This window comes from Falco peregrinus, chromosome Z (assembly GCF_023634155.1).
Source record: "Falco peregrinus isolate bFalPer1 chromosome Z, bFalPer1.pri, whole genome shotgun sequence".
Taxonomy (NCBI): Eukaryota; Metazoa; Chordata; class Aves; order Falconiformes; family Falconidae; genus Falco; species Falco peregrinus.
The window spans coordinates 44,505,879-44,530,880 of NC_073739.1; the positions used below are offsets into that span (position 1 = coordinate 44,505,879).

At 41.8% G+C, this 25,002-nt stretch overlaps 1 protein-coding gene across 1 annotated transcript in view; it reads left to right on the forward strand.

Annotated features, from left to right (window-relative positions):
• Nucleotides 1-14,568: 14,568 nt before the first annotated feature.
• The window catches only part of LOC101917764 (guanine nucleotide-binding protein subunit alpha-14), an 87,888-nt gene continuing 77,454 nt past the window's right edge, over nucleotides 14,569-25,002 (forward strand). Inside the window, 3 exon segments of the mRNA XM_055791686.1 lie at nucleotides 14,569-14,588; nucleotides 15,529-15,939; nucleotides 20,009-20,019. Of these exon segments, the coding sequence (XP_055647661.1) occupies nucleotides 14,569-14,588; nucleotides 15,529-15,939; nucleotides 20,009-20,019 (442 nt within the window).

Consider the following 25,002-nt stretch of genomic DNA (forward strand, 5'->3'; position numbering starts at 1 on the left):
TGTTAATGCTACATGTATTGGTTTGTGGATTTTAATTTTTTAGAACTATACTGAATGAATTTGGAACTAGTTGAGCAATTATAAGTTAACCCGTATTTATTAGCATTTACTACAAAACTGCATTTGCATTCAAAGAAAAATGTTGAATAGAGTGGGAATATTTATCCCCCAAAGAAATAAAAGATGGCTCTTTTTATCGTGCATGTTCTAGCACAGCAACACTCACAGTGAATACTACAAAACAAGCACTTTGTAGATTCTAGAAGTCATGTAATTCCCATGCATGACTTGCCATTGGCAAAGGGTTTGCACCTTTCCCAGACTTTAGTGTTACTGATAAGGTCACAGCACATCTGAATACTAAATTCAGAAAAATAAAACAAAAAATATTCTCTCTTTCTTGATTGAATTTCCATCCTCCCTGGACTAGCATTCAAGCAAACGACTTGCATTTATCATTTGTAGTAGTTAGTGCTGACATTCTGTCACATAGTGCCTTGACACTGACTTCATAAGCCAATCCTCTCTGTTGCTTAACCTCAGGATAAGCACTATTTTTTGCCTGTGGGAGCTAATGGAGAATTATCACAGTTCTAGGATTAGTCATAGCCCTTTGAAGAGCATCTGTCTACATTGGGCCTTTGCTTCCCTCTTTCTTGGGGTAGAAATCTAAACTTCTAGTCCCAAGTCCAGGATCTGAAGTCTGCAATTCACTGTGATTATCCAAAGACGCTAGAGATCAATACTTGCAGATCTGCTACAATCTCATAGTGAGTGAATCAGTATTCGGATAGCTTTACAGAAGTATAGCCCATTTTGTTTACAGACAAAACACATTGTAGAAAAATAAAGCCTACACACCTGCTAATAAGCCATCCACAAAAGCCCCTGACCATTGCTGTACATAATAGGCTCCTCATAAGATTCTTAGCAATTTATATTTACCACATTCCAATATCAAAGGTATTTTCTTATTTCTGCTGAACCTGTACAAACTGCTTCATTGTGGCTGAACGTTAGAACCATAGAACCATTTAGGTTCGAAAAGATCTTTAAGATTATGAAGTCCAACTGTTAACCCAGGACTGCCAAGTCCATCACTAAACCATGTCCCTAAGCACCACATTTATGCATTTTTTAAACACCTCCAGGGGTGGTGATTCCACCACCTCCCTGGGCAGCCTGTTCCAATGCTTCACAACTCTTTTGGTGAATAAGTTTTCCTAATATCCAATCTAAACCTCCCTGGTATAACTTGAGGCAGTTTCCCTTGTCCTGTCACTTGTCACCTGGGGAAAAAAGACTCACACTCATCTGCCTACAACCTCCTTTCAAGTAGTTGTAGAGAGCAATAAGGTCCCCCGAATCTCCTTCTCTTGCTAAACCGCCCCAGTTCCCTCAGCCGCTCCCCATCAGACTTGTGCTCCAGACCCTGCACCAGCCTCGCTGCCCGCTCTGGCCACGCTGCAGCACCTCAGCGTCCCTCTTGCAGCGAGGGGCCCAAACCTGAACACAGCGTTCGAGGTGCGGCCTCACCAGTGCCCAGGACAGGGGGACCATCGCTGCCCTGGCCCTGCTGGCCACACTGTGTCTGGTACCAGCCAGGGTGCTGCTGGCCGCCTTGGCCACCTGGGCACACTGCTGGCTCACGCTCAGCCGGCTGTGGACCAGCACCCCCAGGCCCTTTCCCACCAGGCCCTTTCCAGCCGCTCTGCCCCAGCCTGTAGCGCTGTGTGGGGCTGCTGTGACCCAAGGGCAGGACCTGGCACTGAGCCCTGTTGAACCTCATACAGTTGGCATTGGGCCATCAGCATTGGGCCCTGTCCCTACTTAGCATCACCTGCAAACTTACTGAGGGTGCACTCAATGCCCTCCTCCAGATTGTTGATAATGTACTAAACGGGACTGGTGCATTCACAGTGAACACCACCTGTGACCGGCCACCAGCTGGATGTAGCTCCACTCACCACCACTCTTTGGGCTTGGCCATCCAGCCAGATTTTAACCAAGCTTAGAGTACACCCATCCAAGCCATGAGCAGCCAGTTTCTCTAGGAGAATGCTGTGGGAGATGGTATCAAAGGCTTTAATAAAGTCTAGGTAGACAACATACACAGCATTTCCCTCATCCACTAGATGGGTCATCTTGTTGTAGGAGATCGGGGTCATCAAGCAGGATCTGCCTTTCATAAACCCATGCTGGCTGGGCATGATCTCCTGATTGTCCTGCACATGCTGTGTGATGGCACTCAAGATGATCTGCTCCAGAACCTTCCCCAGCAGTGAGGTTCAGGCTGATCCTCCTGCCTGCCCTTCTTGCAGATGGGTGTCACGCTGGCGAACTACAGTCTTCTGGGACCTCCTTGGCTAGCTAGGACTGTTGATAAATGATGGAAAGCAGCTTGGTGAGCTCCTCTGCCAGCTCCCTCAGTACCCTCAGGTGGATCTCATCTGGTGCACATCCAAGTACAGCAGCAGGTCACTGACTGTTTCCTTCAGTACTCTGGGGGCTGCATTCTGCTCCTTGTCCCTGTCTTCCAGCTCAGGGGGCTGAGTAGCCTGAGAGTAACTGGTCTTGCTATTAAAGACTGAGACAAAGAAAGCATTCAGTACCTCAGCCTTTTCCTCACCGCTTGTGGCAATGTCCCCTGCTGCATCAATAAGGGATGCAGATTCTTCTCGGCCCTCCTTTTGTTTCTATTTGTAAAAATATTTGTTGTTACCTTCTACAGCAGTGTCCAGCCTGAGTTATACCTGGGCTTTCACCTTTCTAGTCTTCACCCTGCATAATCTCATGACATCCTTGTAGTCCCCCTGAGTTGCTTGCCTCTTCTTCCAAAGGCGATAAACTCTCTTCCCCCTGAGTTCCAGCCTAAGCTCTGTGTTCAGCCAGGTCAGTCTTCTCCCCTGCTGGCTCATCTTTTGGCCCATGGGGACGAACTGCCCCTGCAACTTTAAGACTTTCTTCTTGAAGACTGTCCAGCCTTCCTGGACCTCTTGGACCTTCAGGACTGTCTCCCAAGGGACTCTGTCGACCGATCTCCCAAGCAGGCCAAAGTTGGCCCTCTGGAATTCCAAGGTAGCAATTGTGCTGACCTCGCTCCTTATTTCTCCGAGAATTGAAAACTCTATCATCTCGTGATTGCTGTGACCAAGACATCCTCCGACCACGACACCACCCACCTTCCCTGTTTGCAAACAGTAGGTCCAGCAGGGCATCTCCCCTGGTTGGCTCCCTCACCAGCTGTGTCAGGAAATAACAGAGGAATAGACTGTTGCCTCTCTGCTGTGTTGTGTTTCCTGTGGACATCCAGTAGGATGAAGTCCCCCAAGAGAACAAGGGCTAGTGATTGTGAGACTTCTCGCAGCTACTTGCAGAATGTTTCATCTGCCTCTTCATTGTGGTTGGGTTCTTTGTAATAGAATCCTACCAGGATATCCACCTTGGGGCCTTCCCCTTGATCCTTGCTTATAAACATTTGACTATGTTGATACCATCATCAGGCTCTAGGCAGTTGAAACACTCCCTGGCATACAGAGCTACCCCACCATGTCTTCTTCCTTGCCTATCCCTTCTGAAGAGTTTGTAGCCATCCATTGCAGCACTCCAGTCATGTGAGTCATCTCACCATGTTTCCATGATGGCAGTTATGTCATAGTTTTCCTGCTGCACAACGGCTTCCAGCTCCTCCTGTTTGTCTCCTCCATTTGTTGCCCATGCTTTGGGGATTGATGTAGGTGCACTTCAGTTCTTCTACTGATCTCACCTCCAACACTGACATGCCATCTCGAGGCTTGTCTCTTCAGCTTGGTTTTATTCACTTCCCCATTTTTTATCTAGTTTCAAGCTCACTCAGTAAGCCCTGCTAACTCCTGAGCTAGAATCCTTTTCCTGCTTTGAGACAGGTGAACCCTGTCTGTTCCCAGCAATCCTGGTGCCGTGTAAACTGACCCATGATAAAAACCCCCAAAATTTAGCCGATGACATCAGGCCCAGAGCCAAGTATTGATCTGTGTGATCTTCCAGTTACATGCACCATCATTCCCTGCAAGTGGCACGATAGAAGAAAACACTGCTTGTGCTCCTGATCCCTCACCCAGTCACTCCAAGGCCCTGAGGTCTCTCTTAATTGCCCTCAGACTTGTCGTTTGCACTTCATCATTGCCCACCTGGAAAACCAGTAATAGGCAGTAATCAGAGGGCTGTACCAGACAAGGGAGTTTTCTAGTGACATCCCTTACCCGTCCCCAGGGAGGCAGCAGGCTTCACTGTGGGTTGGGTCCAGTCGGCATATCAAGCCCTCTGTTCCTCTCAGAGTGGAGTCACCAATGGCAACCACCTTCCTTTTTTCCTTAGCAGAGGTAGTCATGATGTGTGGGGTTGCCCGACTGTCCCTCAGCAACTCCTCCAGCCTTGATGGGCTTTCATTCCTACTTTAAGTATCAAACCAGCTGAACTCCTATGAAAAACAGATTAAACATACTGTTATGGAGGTTATTTCAGGCCTTGCCCCCACCTCCAGAACTTTTTTCACCCATTTTCCCTGTGCTCAGTGGGCACAACTTAAATGCTGAGTAATTTTATAATTGCACCAGTAGGTTGTAAATGAAGGTATGTCAACCACTTTTCCAGACAAAACTGAAAGTGGTCAGTTACCAGGATGGTGGAACATAAATATGGAGGTATGAAGGAGGTTTTCTTCCTGGCAGAAAAATTAACCATATAAACCACCAAAGATGCTAAAGATGTAGGAGTTGATAAAGCACCTATTTCTCATAAATAGATCGATAGACATTTTTTGGTAAACATGGCGATACGTTTTTTGATCAAATTTGCTATTTAAAAAGAACATACCTATTTTATATGTTATAAGGACAGAATATTAAAAATCTATACATTTTGATAGATCTAGAGCATCATTCATGTCAGAGAACCTGTCCTTCTGTACATGCTTTTTGATATCTGTTCGAGTCTTCTGCAAATGATTGATACATTAAACACTCCCATAGAGACCGACTGTTTAAAATTCACTAATTTAAGAGAATTATTTGTTTCCTCAGTTCCCCAAATATATTACTTCCTTATGTGGTCCTATTTTGAGGCTGCAGAGTGTGGAATATCTTACCTGTACAGTGAGTGTTATGGTGCAGTGTTTCTGTGCAGTCTGCATATGAAAGGATCTAAGTGATTGCCTAACCAACTATCCAGCTACAACTTCCTATCTTCTGAAAGACTTTCTTCACTTCTCAGTAGCACCATCTAATTCCCCACTGAGTTCTGGAGGAGGATAAGTACTGAAGGCAGCTTTAGCTAAAAGGGAACCAATCAAAAAAGCCCTTCTTGATGTCATGGTGCACAACACTTTCTTGTTGGAATTGCCACGCACCATTACCTGTCAAAGCCTGAATCTTTGTTGTCTCAGAGGTACAAAATTCAGCCTGTGTCCCACTATTCTGACACATGGCAAATACAATCTGGTGACTGCCATGCAAACCATTACTTTACCAGCTGCCCCTATGTTAATACTCTTGACGATCCTAAACTGCTGCCATTTTACTCAGAAGGGTTATGCTTTTCAGCATCTGTATCTTGTAGCTTGGTAAGTTACTGTATTTGCTTTGGACAGAAAGGAGTGCCTCAGCTCCCGAAACAGGGTTCTGATAGGCAGACCAACCTGGGCAAGTGGGTTTATTTTTCACCTTAGTATATTTTTTAGCTACCATCCCTTCCAGAGGTGGTCTCAACTATAGTGAACTTAGGGCATTTATTGACCTTGAAAGAGCAATTATCTAACTAAGGCACATCTAGCAGCCAGAAAAGCGGTATTCTAAGTTGCATAATGGTAAGTTTCTTTCCTGAAAAAAGACCCCGTTTTTCAGTGGATTTCTCTTTTTCCTCCCCCTGTAAGCCTTGAACTCCGTGAATAGTCACATGTGGAAAGGATAAAATTACAGTGCATTTTTTTTTTCCTGTCTTGCATATGGTTAAGACCACCACAGAGTTTCTATGGCTGCTCAGGTCAATTTGCTAAACTTTTAAAGACAAAGATATTTCCAAAAGGAGAACATCTAATTTGATGATGATTGGTATCATGATAACCAGTTAGTGTAGTTTTATCACAGTACAGTATACAATCTGCAGAGCTTCAGTAACCTTGCTAAAGACTATCTTGATTTTGAACACTGCTGCATCATCTGCCCTTAACACTGCTCTCAAATATACCAGCTGCTGTAGTGTTCCTGTGATCATGCAGTGATCATCTGTTGCATCTAACTAGTCTAAGGAACACTTAAAACCTGTCTTCAAGATATTATCAACATTAGAGAGGTGATTTCTTGGAGTTTCTCAGTTTGACTGTATGTGTGACTACAAGAAAAACAGTACTTTGCCAATAATCAGAGATATTCAGGTTAGGAAGAACATACATGCATGTTCACCCCTCCATCAATGTATCATGTGTGCCATCCTTTGCATAAACCACATTGCAAATGAGGTGAGGGGGGACGTGTGCATGGCCTGCAGACATTGTTTCAACCAAAATTTCTCTACTCATGTTAATAAGATTGTGGACAACACATCACAAACTATCATTTCATTGCCTCCCACAGCTTAGGCCACTGAACAAATTTTTTACATTCTGGAAAACTTAGTGTAATAAAACTGTATATGATTCTGTTTTATGCATTCCCATTTCTACTTCAGAGCTTTTAAATGAACGCTGAATGTTTGCAAGCAGAAGGCATAAGGAAAAGCAGAGTCAATTTTTTTGCTCTAAAATCACTATTTGTGTGAATTCCAAGTGAACTCTACCAGTTAATAGGAGAAGGGTTTCTTGTCCATGATAGATCAGGACCTGGAACTCAAACACAAGTCTTTATTTAGTAAAGTACCATCTGTCACAAGTGTATTTAGTTGATCTGCAGTACTTGAAAAAGTCACACTCACAAGGAAATGTGTCAGAGAATGATAAGAGAAAGAGGAATGAGAATATGACTCCCACAGGAAAGTTCATTATATAAAATAATAGTCACAGTGTCAGTAATGTCCTTGTTCTAGCACTGACACACAAAATTGACTTATACCCCAAGCCCTTGTGCAGCTGTAATAAATACTAACATAAAATGCTTTACCACTTCTGACTGTTCACACATTTGTGTCTCATTCTGACCTGTTCCTTCACAACTAATGAGTTCTCTGCCAGACCTGGATATGTCTTCTGATTTTCTGTCCGTCTCAATTCTTCCAACCCTTTGAAAACAAATCTCAAGTTTCTGAATGCCACCATGTCAACATATTTTTCCTACTCAGACTAGTGGAAAACAGTTGTTGCAGAATCTGAGTGAGTGAAGAGCATGGACACAGACCCTGACAGAATGCCATAAACTGCATTTACAGTGGTTTGATTTGTTGACTTTATAGATTCTAAAATTGCTGTTAGACAGAGAGTTAGTGAGAGGCTTACTGGAATGAAAAATTTTCAGAACCTGAAAGCCTACATTTCTGAATAGAAAAAGTGACAGACTTGATTACAGCTCAACTTAATACTTTCCTTCCAAGCAATAGAAAAAAAGCACTTTCAGATACAAGTATATAATTTTTAAAAGTTCTCTTATAAGTAATCACTATAATCACTATAAATAATTTCAGAAAGCAAATTGCATCCTGGGCTGCATCAAAAGAAGTGGGACCAGCAGGCTGAGAAAGGTGGTTCTCCCCTTCTGCTCCACTCTTGTGAGACCCCACCTGGAGCACTGCCTTCAGCTCTGGGGCCCCCAGCATGAGAAGGACATGGACCCCTTGGACTGAGTCTAGAGGAGGGCCATGAAGATGGTCAGGGGGCTGAAGCACCTCTCCTATGAAGACAGGCTGAGAGAGTTGGGGTTGTTCAGCCTGGAGAAAAGAAGGCTCTAGGGAGACCTTATAGCAACCTTAGCAGGCTACCCCTGCCCCTTAGGGGGCCTACAGGAAAGATGGGGAGGGGCTCTATCGGTGACTGTAGTGATAGGATGAGGAGTAACAATTTTAAGCTGAAAAAGGGCAGATTTATATTAGCTATTAAGAAGAAATTCTTTACAGTGAAGGTGGTGAGACAGTGGAACAGGTTGCCCAGAGAAGCTGTGGATGCCCCGTCCCTGGAAATGTTCAAGGCCAGGCTGGATGGGGCTTTGAGCAGCCTGGTCTAGTGGAAGGTGTCCCTGCCCATGGTGGGGGAGATTGGAGTGAGATGATCTTTAATGGTCCCTTCCAACCCAAACCATTCTGTGATTCTATGATAATTGAATAGTAGGAATAGGTGTAACTTCAGAAGTGGTAGGTCAACACCAGAGACACAAAATGGTAGCAGTAATTTTGAAATGGCATGGTTCAAATATTTTACATACACTACTATAGAAGAAAGGCCTCTTTCCTCCATGCTTCTGCATGAAAATTAGTCTTTCCCTTTCAGATTCCTTTTAGTCAATACCAGGATGGAACCAGAATTGCATCAATGATATTCATGGTTGCAGACCTACAAACTGGACTGTGGAGTTCATTAGCAGGAACCTGATGATGATAAAGTTAACTGAGCAGTGGCTTTGATCTCTTAGGTGGAGACAGAAGCAAAATAGGCAGCATGTTCTCATGGCTAGACATGAGACTGTCTTTGTAAGTATGCAGTTTTTTCCTGTAATGACAACATTTTGTAATAAGGAAAATATTTAACTTTGTGTGGATGTACACTCATGCTGAGTGGCACAAAGACATTAAGGAGACACTAGTTTGTCGTAATGTTATTTTGATTATATGATTCTTTAAATGTATTATGTTTTGTTTATATCCTTGCTTTGTATAATTTGATGCACAGAAAGAGTAATTTTCCACTATGCATATAAATACACACACATACATGTATATTTATAAAATTATCAAAAATGCCTGTCTATAATTGGCCTGAGAACCTCAAAGGAGTACTGTGGTAACTGCCAGATCTTCCTTGAGTGTCTTCCCAGATGAAATGGCAATTCTTAACACGGGCTTTTGTGTCATCAGGGTAAAAAAAAATGTGAGGGAAGAGCTGAGAGCATTGTGCCTATTATTCTATTATTTTATGAAACATATGCTGGTCACAACTAGATGTAGTTTAAGTCTGATTTACATCTGAGGGAATCATAAATCATAGGAATTCAAAGGTAAGGAGTACAGAAAGTGTCAAATGGAATTTTAAATACCAACCACTCTTAAGGATAAGGTGACACTAAAAAGGCAGGTATTTTAAAATACATTAGAATATATTAGCAATGTTATAGGTCCTACGTGTTTTTACCTGAATGGTAAAATATGAGGATGAAGAACTTAAGAAGCAGTAGTGCCAGATGCTGATATCTGGTATATGTCTGAAGAGAACATAGCAAGGTGCTGTTACACAAGCGTGATTAAATACTTTCTAATTCACCAGTAACCAAGGATAATTGTGAATAATACTGAGCAGGAATTAAAACAGGCCCACATAACTTGCAGCCAAAATTTCTGAGGATGTCTTGTTCTGTTTGATGTGAAAATTAATAAATCATGAACTCCTAGAGAAATACCAGAAGACTAGAACAGTGCTGCTGTTGTGCTATCAGCTGTAGTTTAATTAATTAAATGCTGCCATCAGTCAGCAAAAGTAAACACCCTGATAAATTTTCAAAAACATTTGCCAGAATGTTCCTGAATACTTTACGATAAACTGAAGAACAAGACAAGAAGTGATAGAATCAGGCTTCCTGTTCCAGTTCTGCCGTAGTCGTGGTGTGATCCAGTGGAACCAGATTCACCACCCTCCGGCCTTTCAGATAGGGGTGGTGGAGCACAGGGGGTAAAAACAGTCCATCCAAACAGGCTTTTATGGGAGGAATATGCATTAATTTTAGTTATGTTTAGGCTACATGATAAAAGAGAATATAAAAATGCAAAACTTTTTTGTATTTGCCAGCAACAGAAACATGTATTTTTTTCCAAAATGTCTTTTAATCCAGTATATTTCTGGGTCCCTCTTTGAGCCTGCAGTTATCTAATGTGTTTAAATCAGCACCTTAAAATACTTGAACTGGACAGAATTTTAAGACTGCTGTTAGGGCCCACCACTATTACAGGAGACAGTGGATTTAATTCCTCCATAGACACTGAAATATTTATGTAACATTGATTCTAATTAGTGTTTTTAATAGTAAAAATATGCGACTTCTTTCCTCTTACAACAGGATGTGGTCTTGTGGTTTAATGTGCATTAGCTCCTTTATTCCTGCACACCATCAGCCCTTGTAATACTAAACATTAGTAAATCTTAACAACAGAGGCACATGTGGAATTACTCAGGAAAATTATCCTATGTGGTCAAAACTTTATGATTTAAGAGAAGAGTCTTAAGTCTCCACTTACACATACAATAATCTGAAAATTCCTTTGCTTCCTCATTTGCTCACCTTCTTTAATTTTTTTTTTATTTCTCTCATGAGATAAGGAACACCAGCAGTTTTATCTTACTCCCATAATTTTTTGTTTGTTTGCAGTGTTCAGATAGGGGGTAACTTTACACTGCAAAGATGAGGTTAACTCATCATGCAACTGAATTAGCAAATTTTGGCTATGATAAGTCTCAGACATCTGTTAGAAAGAAACCTGAGCTGCTGCTGTCGTTTGTTTTCGAAGTATTCCTACTGCAAGGCCCAGTTTTGCCTTTTGAGAACTAGACTGGTTTGAGATTCTTATGCAATTAACTGTTCACTTTCTAAGTGCTACTTTAATCCAGGCATTTCTGTTGAAGGGTAAGGGTATATTAAATAATGTGTACTTGGAAGGTGGATGAATCTGGGATATTTTATACTGCACCAGTATTTGGGGTCATTGAACCTGTCACACTCGTTTGGGCCAGTACCAAAGTTTCTCTGAGTCTGTTCCTTTTAAGGAGTGCAAGCTACTGTGATTACTGAGCAATGACACGCACAAAGTACACAGAGCAGCAAAGGAAAAAAGTCAGTTGCAGTGAAACTTTATCACTGTGTAAAATAACAAAACAAACAGAAACTAAACCACCCACCTTAAAGAGAAAACCACACATAATTGTTAGTGCAAAACTGAGTTTATTATAATCTCCCAATTTTGAAATATGCATAACATTTGGGGTCTGTTTCTCTGAATCTCTGCATCCTACATAGCTGTTTACTCCTAAAAAATGTGGATATAAACCACTACCAAATAAAAATCCTGTATCCATTTTTCATGGCTTAAATTGACGATGCTCTACAAAGGCCCAGAAAAAAGCAGGTTTCCCATTCTTTCATTATGTCTTGAGTAAACGACAGCAGGATTTCCAACTACCACTGCTCTGGCTCATAGTAGATAACATATTCTTCGCTAGAAAGTTAAGAAAAAGTGTATACATACTGTAGGAGTAAAACTGAAACATTACTGGTATCAAATATTCTGCCTTGAAGTTCTCTCTCCATATCAATACCCCAAAAGCCACTCTGAGCCATCGAAAAAAACCCACTTTTAAAACCAGCAAAACTGAAGTTAATTCCCTCATTGAATCTACAGTGATACATTTTTGCTCATGTTTTTTCTAAAGCATGATCTGGCTCACTTCTACTCATTACCTTTTTCTATTCAGCCAACTACTTCCATGTAAAGCACGTAACAAAATACAAGGTTATGAAACACCTAAAAGGTCCTTCTACTGTAGCTGTTCTCCAGGTTCCGACCTCCACCCAGAATCACAATACCCACTCTCCTCCTGGTTGTCACTGAGCACTGTTTCTTGGTCTTTTTAGCTGGTACCCTGCTGATCTGAAGATGATGTGCACTCTTAAGAAAGTATAACAACAACAACTTTGTCAGCAGAACAGAGCAGTGTATGATTTTGAGAGTCTTTGCTCTTGAGGAATAACCATGTACAATAGCTGTTTCATGATTTTGTTACAAGATACTCACTGAAAATTACTTCTGACCATCCTCCATGAGTTCAAACACAACTGCCACCCAACTTAAAAAAACAGGAGTGATTTGAAACTTTTCCCCACTGCATACAAGCACAGCTTTTTCAGCTACTTTTAGAGCAATATGGGCATGTCAGACAATCAGATGTTTGAGTTCTAAGCATTATTACATCACCAGATTTTTAAGTGTCTCAAACCTACCTTCAGCAAAACATACAATTTTTTTTTTAGCCGAGGGCAGAATTTTCAGCACTGATGTTTATTTATATTGTAACCAGCTCTCAAGAAAAACTGTTCTGACACCAACCTTTTATATACATGTTAGTTTTTGGCAGCCTTCTCGAAGTTATTAGCATGTCTGCATCTGTGGGGGCAGGCCTGTTTAGTTACCGGTGTATCAGCCAAAGGACTGAGTTAAAGGATGTTAATAACTGGTCTAGAAAATACTGCTAAACCTCAGTGTTCTGCACAGACTCTTGGAGTGCAACTTTTAATAAAGCCTAGATGCTGCTATGGACAAAAGTGGCTGTCAGGTACTCTGAGTGGCTGTGTTCCCCCACAGCTGCACCAAGAGAGATGTAGCAGCACTTTGGGATAAACAAAGCCTTCAGGAACTCAGAAGAAAATTTTGCTAGTCTTGTAATCTGCACAATTCCATAACTTAGCTACATGCTTATGCAAGAAAACAAGTAGGCTGAAAAAAATAGCACCAGTGATTGAAAGAAAGCTTAAGCATATTACATAAATGTTAGTTTCAGGAATAAATTGCCCAAAGGATTTCCTACATTATACTAATTTGTTCTTAGATGAAGAAATAGGTGAAACAGTGTAATATGTTGGGAAGAGTTCTTCAGCCTGTTAATTAATTTACAGGTAGGGAACTCCATGGTCACTGAGTAATTGTTTAGAACTTGACTGTATTATGGCACAAAACCCCCGTCCTCTAGAAGCCTAACCCTGCTAGACGTTAGAAGCCTAACCCTGCTAGACGTAAGAGATGGGAATCTGTGTAGCTTCCCTTTTCCTCTCCCTTCCTTTGGCTGTTGCATCATAATGCTTTTTTGTTGTTGTTGAAGAATCACTGATGAGGGAATTGGGTCTCTACTCCATTGAAAAAGGAATTTTTATTGATGCTGATGTGCTTCTGTGGAACCATGGAGGAAAACCTCATATAATACAATTCTGAAAACTCTTCTGTAGATGCTTATTTTTGCTTTTGAATAATGCTTATAAAAGACATACAGTATTTATACATATATACATATACAAAAGAACAAATTATGGCTTTGAATTTTTTTCCTCGGAAAGCCAACCCTAATGTGGGAACAGAAATATGATGTGAATTTCCAAATTTATTAGCGTAGTGGGAATTGTACTGCTGTGTACACCTTTCTGTAGTTCAACAAAAAAACCCTGATTCTAACACTTATCTCAAACTGTATGTACTGGTCGTCAAATACTATCAGACAAGGCAAATATTTACTTGCACTAACAATGAATAACATTATTCAAAGAACAGCCACATTTGTATGGAACTCCAGGATCAGCAGACTCAGAGGATCCGACTTCTTTAAAAACTGTCTGCATTCTATCTTAGGTCAGGAAAGTATTCTAAAAAATTACTATCACTAAAAAGTACAAAAATATTTAGCTTTCAAATGATGAAGCATCTGCTTTATAATCCATTAGTCTTATATATTTAATTGGTAAAGGTGGAGACAACTGTTTTCCACAGATCTAGAAATATTAAACTTTGATTTTAAAAAATATTTTACATTAATAGTATAAATACATGCAACTGCCTACAGGGAAGAAACCAACAAACCGACCAATTAATGTTTGTTTAAACAAATATTTCCTCATCTTCCCATTTTCTAATGGTTTCTCCTATCATCATTTCATAAACTTTGAGACAAAAGCCTGTTGCTTGTTATTAAATGCATTCAAAACTCTGCATATTCAAAAGTTCAAGTACCATTTCAAAGTTTGTTTTCTTTAGAATAGGATGGAGGATGACAAAGTAAAGTATCAAACTCCAAGGAAACTTTGAACACAATCACAGAGAAAGCAAAGCTGAGAAAAAGAATCAATAGTTTAATTTTTAGTGCAACCACAGTGGTACTATAAACCTGAGGATCTCTCTCTTCTGCTCCCCATCCCCGCCCCCCCCCCCCAAAAAAAAACCCCCACAAAAAACCAACAACCAGAAAAAAAGGTTTTGTACACCTTAAGTATCCTTGAAAAGAGATTGTAAAATCAAGTGCTGATTTTGCAGAGACCTTCAGTCGTTAGGAGGTCATAAATACCATGTTCTCCACTGTTTGCAAACTTGTAAATGAGTCTCAGACGCCGGGGCATGGAGTATGAGCTAGTGTTACATTAGCAGGCGAGTCCTGAAAAAACAGCTATGGAGATGAATCTGCAGAGGGAGAGAGGAAGGGGCTGAACTGGAAAGAGTCCTGAAGCCATGGGTTCTCTAGTTTGAAGGAGTTCTCACCTCGACCACCCTCAGCATAGAGTTATACCCATAATTACAGCACAAGTGACTATGTAGATCTTCAGCACTACTGTAATCAAGCAGTCTGCTTGAAGTTCCATGTCCTCAAAGGAGATGGTAGTAATTGTTCCATAGTAAGTCTTTTCTATATCAAGGAGTAGCAAACATGCCTTTTGTAATAACACTGCTAAATGCTACGTACCCGTACTGCTGCAGACCTTGAACTACCTGTAGGCAGAAGCAAAGCCACCATTGCCTTACCATGAGACAGGGTAGGCTCCCAGGACATCGACAGGGCACCTGAAACAGCCTTGTGTTAATGCCTCCCTGCTGCTCTGAGGTGTTCGTCTTCCTACTACATGCATGGCTTATACGTGAACGATCTTCCAAGATCGCATTCCTTACAAAACACAAACTCAGTAAGTTAAATGCTAGATCCAGCTATGTAACCAAGAAGTGAAATACCGCTAATTCCAAAAAACCTGCAAAATGACGACCAGCTGACACCACAGGCAGGCGCGTTCCCGGCCTTTCACAGCTCCCATCGGTGTTGAAAGGCAAAGACGTTAGAGGGGGAAAGCAAGCCCCAGGTACGGGGTTTTACAATACCAACTACTCAGGTCGCCCCTCTGCCCTCCGGCGGCCTCGGGGGCGGGCAAGAGCAGGGCGCAGGTGCGCTGCCCGCCCGCCGGCTGCCCTTCCGGCAGCCCCCCGCCCCCCCGGCAGCCCCCCGCCCCCCGGCAGCCCCCCGCCCCCCGGCAGCCCCCCGCCCCCCGGCAGCCCCCCGCCCCCCGGCAGCCCCCCGCCCCCCGGCAGCCCCCCGCCCCCCCGGCAGCCCCCCGCCCGCCGCACAAGGCGGCGCGCCCCGCAGGCAGCCGAAGCCCCGCGGTGCCAGCCAGCCTCCCCTTCCCCCCCGGCCTCCTGGCTTTCGCCAGCGGGTGCATGAAGTTTTGCTTTTTGGTGGTTGTGGGGTTTCTGTTGGTTTTAGTTTGGGGTTTTTTTTTTTGTTTTGTTTTGTTTTTATTATTATGGGCCTTTTGTGTGTGTATGAGGGCATTTTGCTTTGGTTCTAAGTAACCGGCTCCCTTGCTCCCCCCCGCCCCGCCCAAGGCCTACGGAGCGCCGTTGCCTGCAGGCTGTCCCCCTCCGCCCTCGCAAAGCTTCCAGCGTTGCGGGAGGGGGATCGTTTCCGCCCCGCCGGGGCCGCGGCCCGGCCGCGCCTGCCGTCGTTAACCGGCGGGAGGAGGCGGCACCTGCTCGTCCCGGCCGGCGGCGGGGGGGGAGGAGGCAGCCCCTCGCCGCGGCGGGGTGCTGCTGCGGACGGCTCCCCTTCGCTCCTCTCCGGCGTCGGAAGCCGGGGGCACCGGTGGCCAAGGACGGCTGCCGCCGCCTCTGCGCTGAGGAGAAGGAGTCGCAGCGCGTCATCGCGGAGATGGAGCGGCAGCTGCGCCGGGCCGAGCGGGACGCCCGCCGGGAGCTGCCGCTGTCGGGTGACTGGTGGCTGCCGCCGCCCGCCTCGGCCCGGCGCCCGCCCCGCAGCGGGGAGGCACCTCGTCCCGGGGGGGGGTCTGCTGGCTTGAAGCGGTCCTGCCCATGCTGGCAGCGATTCCTCGGAAGGCTCAGCCGGCCCTTCCGTGCGGCGGGGTTGGGCTGGCAGGCTCTCGCAGCCCTCTGCGAGCGGGGTCGCTGCCCGGGTGCTTTTCTTTCGAGGGAAACCAAGTGCTACCCAGACGTGCGCAGGCACTGTGAGGCGGCCGTGGTGGCAGGTGCGGTGACGCCGTTAAGGCAGGGTGAGTGACAGGTAACCGCAAGCTCAGGAGACGGTGCTTGCACGCCTTTACCGTGACGCGTGGCCGGCCCCGTGCCCGGGCGGCACGGCGGCTCCGGCACCGGGCGGGGGTCTCCCTCGGCGGGGCGCCCCGGCCTGCCTGGTCCTGCCCACCGGGCGTCTCCTCGGGGCGCCCCTTCAGGGGCATCGGGCCCTACACCAGCCACCTGACGCTCGCAACGAGTGCGCCTTCACCGGTGGTAGCTCAGCTTGGCGGCGGTGTCGGCCAGCAGGTGAAGGTGACAGCTTTAAGCCTTTCTACCGGTCGCAGCTCCGCGCAGATACCGAACACACCGCTACGACAGCGTCCTGCTGGTCTGGTGCTGGCGGGGCCGGGGGGGGAGCTTCAGCCCACAGCAGCAGCTGGAAAACAACACAGAACCTGAAACCTTCCGGTACGAAATCGTGAACTAAGGTGAAGCAGCCTCAGTCTAGGAGAGTTGTTTCTGTGGCGGCTGTTTGGGCGCCAGCAGCTCGGTGCAGAAGCTCTTGGGTGTCAAAGCTCCCAGTGCAGCAGCAGCTGCTCTTGGCTGTAAGGGTGCAGTGAGCCGGTGGGCTGGCGGTACCGTGTGCTGGTGCTAACGCTGCCGGGCTGGAGGCTCTGCCACATCTCTGCTGCGGATGGGTCGAGACTTGGCAGCTTGCGTAAGGTACATCACTAAATAACCAACCAGGCTTCAAACTGGTGTTTAGGAAGTGTTTCCTTCCTAAGTGTTTAGGAAGACTGAACAAAACTGTGGATCAGGAACTGGGTTTAAATGGGCTGTTCCAAATGTGGAATTGCAAAATCATTTTAAGACAAAACTGATTTTTTTAGAAACTGAAACCCCAAAATATTGACTCCCCCTCAGTGCTGTCTGTCTGGCTTGCCGTTGCCATTGCCCCTTGTATAGAGAACTGTGGAGGACTGGTGCAAGTCTAAACTGATACCGGTTGGACTTTGGATTTTGCAGTGTAAATTTGTAAGAAACAAGTATTGCCTTTTAAAAAGTCCTCTACTGCAGTGTTTCTTGCGTGCTGCTGATGGCTTGAAAGACTGTGAAGTACTTTCTATTGCAATTTGCTTTTCTTCAGGATAATGCTCCACCTTTATGCGATTTAAATGTTAGAATGTTTACTGTTCTCACATTCTCCTCTGCTTTTGGGATGTCCCATGCTTTGCAATGTTGCTTAGGTTTCACTGAAAACACTGCAGGTGTCTTTATATTCATTCAGTGTTTTTATCAGGAAAATAGGAGCATAAGAACGATTCAGTTTGATTGGAAAAACAGAACTAACAAAAAACCTGCTAGAAACCAAACACTGACGTTATCACTCTGTTAGTATTTTTTCTTACTAATGATTGTACAACACATCTTCTCCAGCTATATGCAGCAGTGCACAGCAGATTATTGTGTCGTACACAATTGAAATAATTCTTTTCTTGGACAGGTTGGCTGTTTGAACATAAAGCATAATACATAAATAATACTTATAGTTTGTGGTCAAGGATAATTTTATAGGTTTCTGAACAAGAAATAGCAGATTCTTGGTGTGATTTTAGTAAAAGATACAAGAAAGTAAATGATAGAACCTAGTAGGCAAATCATAAGGTGCTGCTGCATCTGGAAACTGGATTTGTATACCTTACTATCAAAGATGAGATGGAATTTTTAACTGAGGGTGGTGTCCTTAGGTAATGGCTGCATTCCTGTGAACAGCTTGGCCAACACTGTTGAGTCATGGTGGGGAAACCCCATGGATGACCAGCTCAGAGAGGCTTGGTTCTAGATTTCTCCAACCCTTGAGTTACTTAGATGAAAACATTTTTCATAGCTATCTCAAAGGAAAGTTTTTGGCTAATGTAAGACTTAGATTTGATGGAGAAAATAGAATGAAATCCCATGTCCCTATTAGCCATGAAGCAAATGAGGCTATTGGTTTATTTTGAGTGGCAGATTTGTCCATTACTTCCAATGTTTGAGTCCAAGTTTAAAATTTTAAGCAATTGTAATGTTAATAACTTGAAAGGCCAAAATTAAGTTTGACTGCAGTCTGTATTCATCTGCTGGTTTGTGTTGCACCATAGTCAGCTTCTCCTTTAAAAGGTACTTTTATTTGCTTGCTTTACTGCAAAACCATCATGGAAAAACTCAGGTGGGGCAATACTATTAATCATAATTAATAGTATTAATCACAAAAAGACGGCAAATCTGTTGAAGAAGCAGTATGCTTTCAAAGAAGGGACTTTTCAAAAGCACTCATTTGTGGCAGTACTCATGGGTCTTGAGGGAATACCAAGCCTTTTCTGAAACTAGCGGTTGCAGTAGAGAAACTAAAAACTTTGTTCTGAACTAGGTGGGACATAATCACTATATGTAAGAAGCATAACTTGTGTATGGTATTAAGATACTTTCTTGAATATGGATGTAACCATGTATGTCCAGATATTGCAAATATATTTCAGAAAGTGTAATTTGAAGTGTGTAGTTCTGTTCAATGTAAAGTGAAAGTAAATCTTCTTGTCTGGCAAATTTAGCAGTTCCTGTAGTCTTTTACATGATAGGAAAAGAGGTGGTTAGGCTGGATTGCTATCCATCCAGCATTTTTTGTCCTCAAAAAAAGAGATCTTAAGAAATGATGCAAGAATGGCAGAAACATGACTTCTTTCTGTAGCCTGTACTCTCAGCTTCCAACAGCTTCTGAGCTTCTTGAGCCGCATGGGGGTTTGAGTTTTCAGCAGCTTTCAGTGGATTTCTCTTCCATGCATTTACCCAGCATCCTTCTGCCATCCACAGCATTTTGTGGCTGGCAGGAGATGGTCAGCTTACCAGTGTTCTGCATCAAAAACCATATCATTTTGTTTTCAGTTGACCTATTCCTCTTATTTAAAACCTCTTAATATTTGTTTTGAAGGAGACAGCAGACTGTCATGCTTATTCATTCATCCCCATGCCTCTTTTGGTGTTACAGAACCATTATATCTGTCTTCAGCCATCTGTTTGCTAGGTTGAAGCAAGTGATTTCTTTTTCTTCAGTGTGCCTATACCAATGCATAGGAGTGGTGTGCTCATAAAGGGGAGTACAATATATTTTGAAATCTTGGTTCTTCTTGAGAAATACATGGGGAAATGGCTAGCTGGTTTTCGTCTTAAACATCGATTTTCATTCTTACCTTTGAATATCTGTCTCTAGTTGCTTTTCTTTTTTGCTTTTGGCTCTTTATTTTTTTTTGTTTTAATGTCTTCCCCCACCTCCCAATGCACGCACAATGCATTAGGGTTTCCCTCTTGACAGTGGTTGCAGACTTTGAATGGAGCTTGGATTACTCCATAGTACTGAGACCTTTTGCTGAGTGGATCACATTGCAGGCATTATAGGTTCCTAAAGAAAGACCCCATTAAAAACTCTTAAAGAAAAAGAATTTGTTGCTGGGAGAAGCAGGTATTTTTTTAACAAAACCAAACCAAAATAAATATAATGGCTAAGAGGACTAATGTATTCTTTTCCTGGTAGCTTAATAGAAGATATAATAATTTATTAATAAATACTTAAATGATGATTGTGAATAAAACTTCAGTGTAAAATCTCTAAGCACGGGGAACATAATGCCACTTATGAACACACATAAGCATCAAACTGTGAACTGTGGGGGTAAGCTCAGGTGATCCTGCTGAAGGCCCAGTGAGGCCATCTCAAGCAGATTTTCTTCCAGCCTGCATCATTATAATAGCCAGGTGTGGAGAGGGTTATGTTGGGTAGGCAGAATCAGTTCTCTGTGATAAGCCATCAGACAGAACAGCTGCTCTTTCTAGGGCTTGCATAGTGCGGAGAGGTGCATTTGGAGGCCATAATGCACAGCAGTTTTAAGAAATGATGTAAAGATGATAGACTGGCAATACATTGACTCCTGATTGGAAGTAGGGAGATCTCAAGCCAAACAAGATTATGATAGATTTCAGTGAAGTAAGATTACGCTTTTGATAGACATGCTGTCATAAGCCTTTATTTTCATTTAAGCACCTGGAAAAGTTTACATTGGTCGTTATCACATGTGGGTTGTCTATGAACCACTTTTTTTCTTTCTTTCTAATTTCAGACCATGCTGGATAGTGGTCTGAAATGTGTGACAATCCTTCTGTGGGATCTGTGTTCCCAGTTATGCCAAAAAAGAATGAGTTTCTAAATGTATTCAGCTACAATCTAGTATGAAACAGCCCAGTTTTACATTTTCACTTAGTCGGGTGTGTGGACAGAAGCGCTGTATTGAACCAGAAACTTCCACACAGATGAAGCACTTTCTGGCGTTTGTTGTAGCAGCAAGGCATATCTTGGGACCTTTTGTTTCCTTACATTTCTACAGGAAGCACAAATTAATCTCTCTAAGAATAGGAAAGTTCTAGATGTGTCAGCACCATTAATTTTTTCAATGGCACTGGGCAGGCTGATATTCATGGATGTGGTAAAATACAATTTATAATTTCTGAGTAGCGGCATAGAAGTAAGAAACCTGTCTGTGATGAAATGGAGATGAATTGGCACAAGTCAGAAAGATGTGGAGAAAGAAAATACATCCATATAAGTCCAGTGATGGTAGAGTACATCTTACCAAAGTCCTTAGTAGATCTGTTCGTGTTAATCCAAACCAGCAGGCTGCATAATGTAATCTGAAATAAACATTTTAGGGTTTAGTATTAGCTTGAAGAGGCAAGACTGAGCACCTAGAGTGAATAGGACTTTTTTTTTCTCAGCACACTAATGGCTTTGAGTGTTGGTTTGTCAGTTTTCTGCTGTAGCTCTCACTGGGTTGTAATTACTAGAAGCCTTTTACTCTTCCATTTTAAATGCGGGTTTTATGCATTGTTTTTATTTACTGTTGATAACCAGATTTATCTGTGGTGAATGGAAGACTGATGAAAACCGTAAGAGCTGAGACAGAGCTGAGTTAATCAGTGAGCATGACTGTACCTGAACCCATGTGAGTACTGGAGGGCATGATCAAGGCATCTCAGCCTGTGCAGCTGCACACTGCACTGCAAATAGACATGGAAAAACTGCTGCTGTGCCTCAGCACTGTTAATTCGCAGTAATGGCTCTTGGTTTTGTTTCCTGGGTTATGTGTGCTAGAAGAGTCCTTATATCCTAAATCATGAGGGCATATCTGATAGTGATTGCTTGTTTTTCTACAGCTTTCTTCCTCCAAGCTGTCTGCTTGCCTTTGTCAGACATTTTTACTATACCTTTACTATCCAACCTTGGGTTGGCTTCTGTGAACAGATTTTATAAAAAAAACATGGAATCCCTCTGCTTGGCAACCTGGTAATTTTTTTTTTTTCTTTCCCATCTATTTCAAAATTATTACCAAGAAGAAATAGTGTAAAACTAATCTGACTTGAGTAGGTACAAAAAGAGGAGGCTGTCTTAGTCTGAGGAATAATATTTTGACGTGAATGTACTTAATTCTTGTTCATTTTGCTTTGGTAGTTTGCTACTCAGGATTCCCAATTTACTCTAGAGAAAACTGATGCAATGAACAAGTCCTGGTTATGCCTTTAGAATCTGATTGTGTACTAAGGTTTCTAAGACTAAATGAGGTAATCCATTTCTTTAGAAGCTAATCTGAGCAAATACTTGATACAAATAAATTTCGGTGCCTGCAAGCTTCATCATGATGGGCAGTTCTAGAATACTTACAAACTGTTTGGAATGTGCATGGTTGACTGGCATCAGGAAGTCCAGAGATAATGTAAGCATATGTAAGAACATCTCCATCACTGTAAAAATACATCTTCATTCTTAATTATTTCTAAATCACATTACAGATAGTTGGAGCAAGGTAGCATCCTTTTATAAATTAGAAAAACAAAATGTGTTTAATATTGAGAACCTGATTTTGCAGGGCTGAAGGTAGACTGGTCCCTGAATGAACATGCCAGGTGGCAAAAGCAAGCATTTATAGCAACTAACTGAAACCTTTGCTCAGATTTTTCCCATCAGTATGTGTGCCAAGACAGTAATTTTAGTTGAACCGGATTTTATTTCTGAGACAGGTACGTTGAAGCTATCAAACAACAATTCATGAATTCCCCTTGTGTACTTCTTAATTAAAACAGCTTTTCAGCTCTTCAAATAGAACAGTTTACATCTTTCTCATGATATTATCATTATGAAATTTTAAGTATTTTAAGGATTATATTAAGGTAACATTCCTTTCTTTGGAAGTTCAGCAAAATGATCATTAAATGCCAGTGCTTTGTGCCAAAAACATTTTTTTTGTCTTCACTGGGTATTAATTGAAAATGCCAGTTATTTTCCAACCCTATTATGCTTGAGATAATTTAATATTGTGTTTCTAGTTGATGCCATCATTACCAAAACATAAAAAAAAATATTTTTTTTAGATGTTGAAAGGGATAGCAGTTACTAGACAACTAGTAGCAGTTGTTGTAGGATAAAACAAGCACAATGTTTTGAGGAGGGAAAGGATCATACAGCTTTGTTGTTGGTTTTGTATTACTTGGTATACAAAACCCCTGAAGCAGTACTTTGGGAGGGGAGAAAACAGCAGCGAAGAGATGAGGACATGATCTGTTGAGAATGTTTGCTATCTGTAAAGTCCCAAAAAGGTAATGCACTGAAAGGACTAAAGTGGCTTCCCTGCAGTTCTTCTATAAAGAGACATCTTACTGTCGAGCCTTTTGGCTTTTTGGTGTGCTGTCATTCTCCAAGATGGCTAATATTCATTCTTCATGTTCCTTGAAGAAAGCAACAATACAGAATAAGGGAGAAAATGCAATTGGTTTTCTTTTTGTGGCTGCTATCATAAAGGAAGATTTTTATTTTTTTTTTCATTTCATCACATCTTTGTTTCCAAAGGAAATAATAGTGTAACAGGCAAGGCAAAATTAGAATTTTCTGTTGTTTTGTTTTGTTTTGTTTTTACTTAAAAGGAGGATTAGTGACTAGTATAATGTAATCATCTTTACCATTTTGAAAGAGAAGGAATGAAAGACTGAACAAGTACATTTTTATGATAATGTTATTAAATCTTCTGGAAACTGCTAAGTAATTCTTGTTAGGATTGCCTTCAGATTACTTTCTGTTACTGTATTTGCTTTGTTGTTCTTTGTATGAGTTACTTTGCCTAATACTAGTGGAAAGAAGTAAATTGAGTAGTGTATCTTTTTGCTTTGAAACCTGGATCTCTAAGGGCTGCTGTAGCTTAAAATTAGAGTTTAGGATTCCACAGCTCCCCTGTTATGCATGAACACCACGTACTGTGGTTCTTAGTACATGGCACTAAGCTAACATAAATGAATGGGGGAGGTTATGCATTTCAGTCTGTGATTTTGAAGTACTGAGGAACTACAACTTAAAATCACAGCCTGACTCTTGATTGAATTTCTCTCTGAGCAGCAGTGATGACAGATAACTACTAAACAATTTCACCCAAGTACATTCGTGTTTTTGATCAGTAAATTAGTTTAGCCTGTAGCCTGTGAATTAAAGGGCTCTGAAGAAATATTTTCATTTATTTGCTTAGCAAATGAAAAAAAGTATGAAAAATTAGGTCATACTGATAAATAATGGAAATTTCAGTGATAAAAGTTATCATATTTAGTTGCTGAAACTTAGCAGTAGCTTACAAACTTTTTGGTTATATATTTTAAATTTTGTGTAAATGCTTTTCTGTAATTGCTGTGTTTTACTATGTTTTGCCTCACATCTCTTGTATGATTTTATAGAAGTAACTTTATTTGCAGTATTTCTTTAAAGAGTAAGCTAACTTTTCAGTACCCTAACAGCGTGGGTTTCTGCTTTTGCCCTTTTCCACTTCTGAGATACATTGTTGATGTTTTGCTGTTGACTGGATTTCTTTGTTTCCTTCTTAAATGCTCTCAGGAATCTGCATTTTTCTGAAATACAGTGTCTTAGAAGTCTTCCATTACTTTCTATGGAAAACAGTTTGCAATATCCATGCTAAAAGTACTGTAAGGTATTGTTGAAAAAGGAATGTGCCAACATTTGGTAGCCTGTTACGGAAAAAACTGTAAAATTTGAGTTTATTTACAGCAGAATCATAGAATGATACCGCAATTTCTTAGATGTTCCAGTTTCTACTGTTGCATAGTTAACCCACAGTGATAACTGCAACATAGGAAACTTGGTAAATATTTTTCTATCACTTCTATTTGCAAATTTTTCACTGATACATGGGTTGAAAACAGAGTACAGAGAGGGATCATTTTCAACTTAAAACATACAAGTATTACCAAAAGTAATGTGAAAAAATGTTAAAAAATAAAGATATAATTATGTAGTTTTTCCCAGTCTGTGCTTACCACAGCAATCTTTATGTTTCTTATATGTTAGGGGGGTTCATCTAAAAGATAAGGAAAAAGGTAATGTATTTTATTGATATTGTATTTTATTATTATTTATAATAATTTATAAAATACATTATCAATTTATTGAAATTGATGATGTGTTTCATTATCTTGTTTCTTTTAATTTTGTTTTGGGAAATTTAAATTTGAGATCTCTTTAAATCAGGTAGTACACATTAAGTATACATGTTCTTAAACAAAACTTAAAGGCCAACTTACTTCATTAGCTGAGATTTTCCTTCTGCTTTCTCAAATGTCCTTTTAGAAAGATGTCCTTTTCCATTTCATTGAATAGTTTCTGTTTTGTACATTTCTTCTAATATTCATACCCTTCTAATAGACTCATCCTATGAA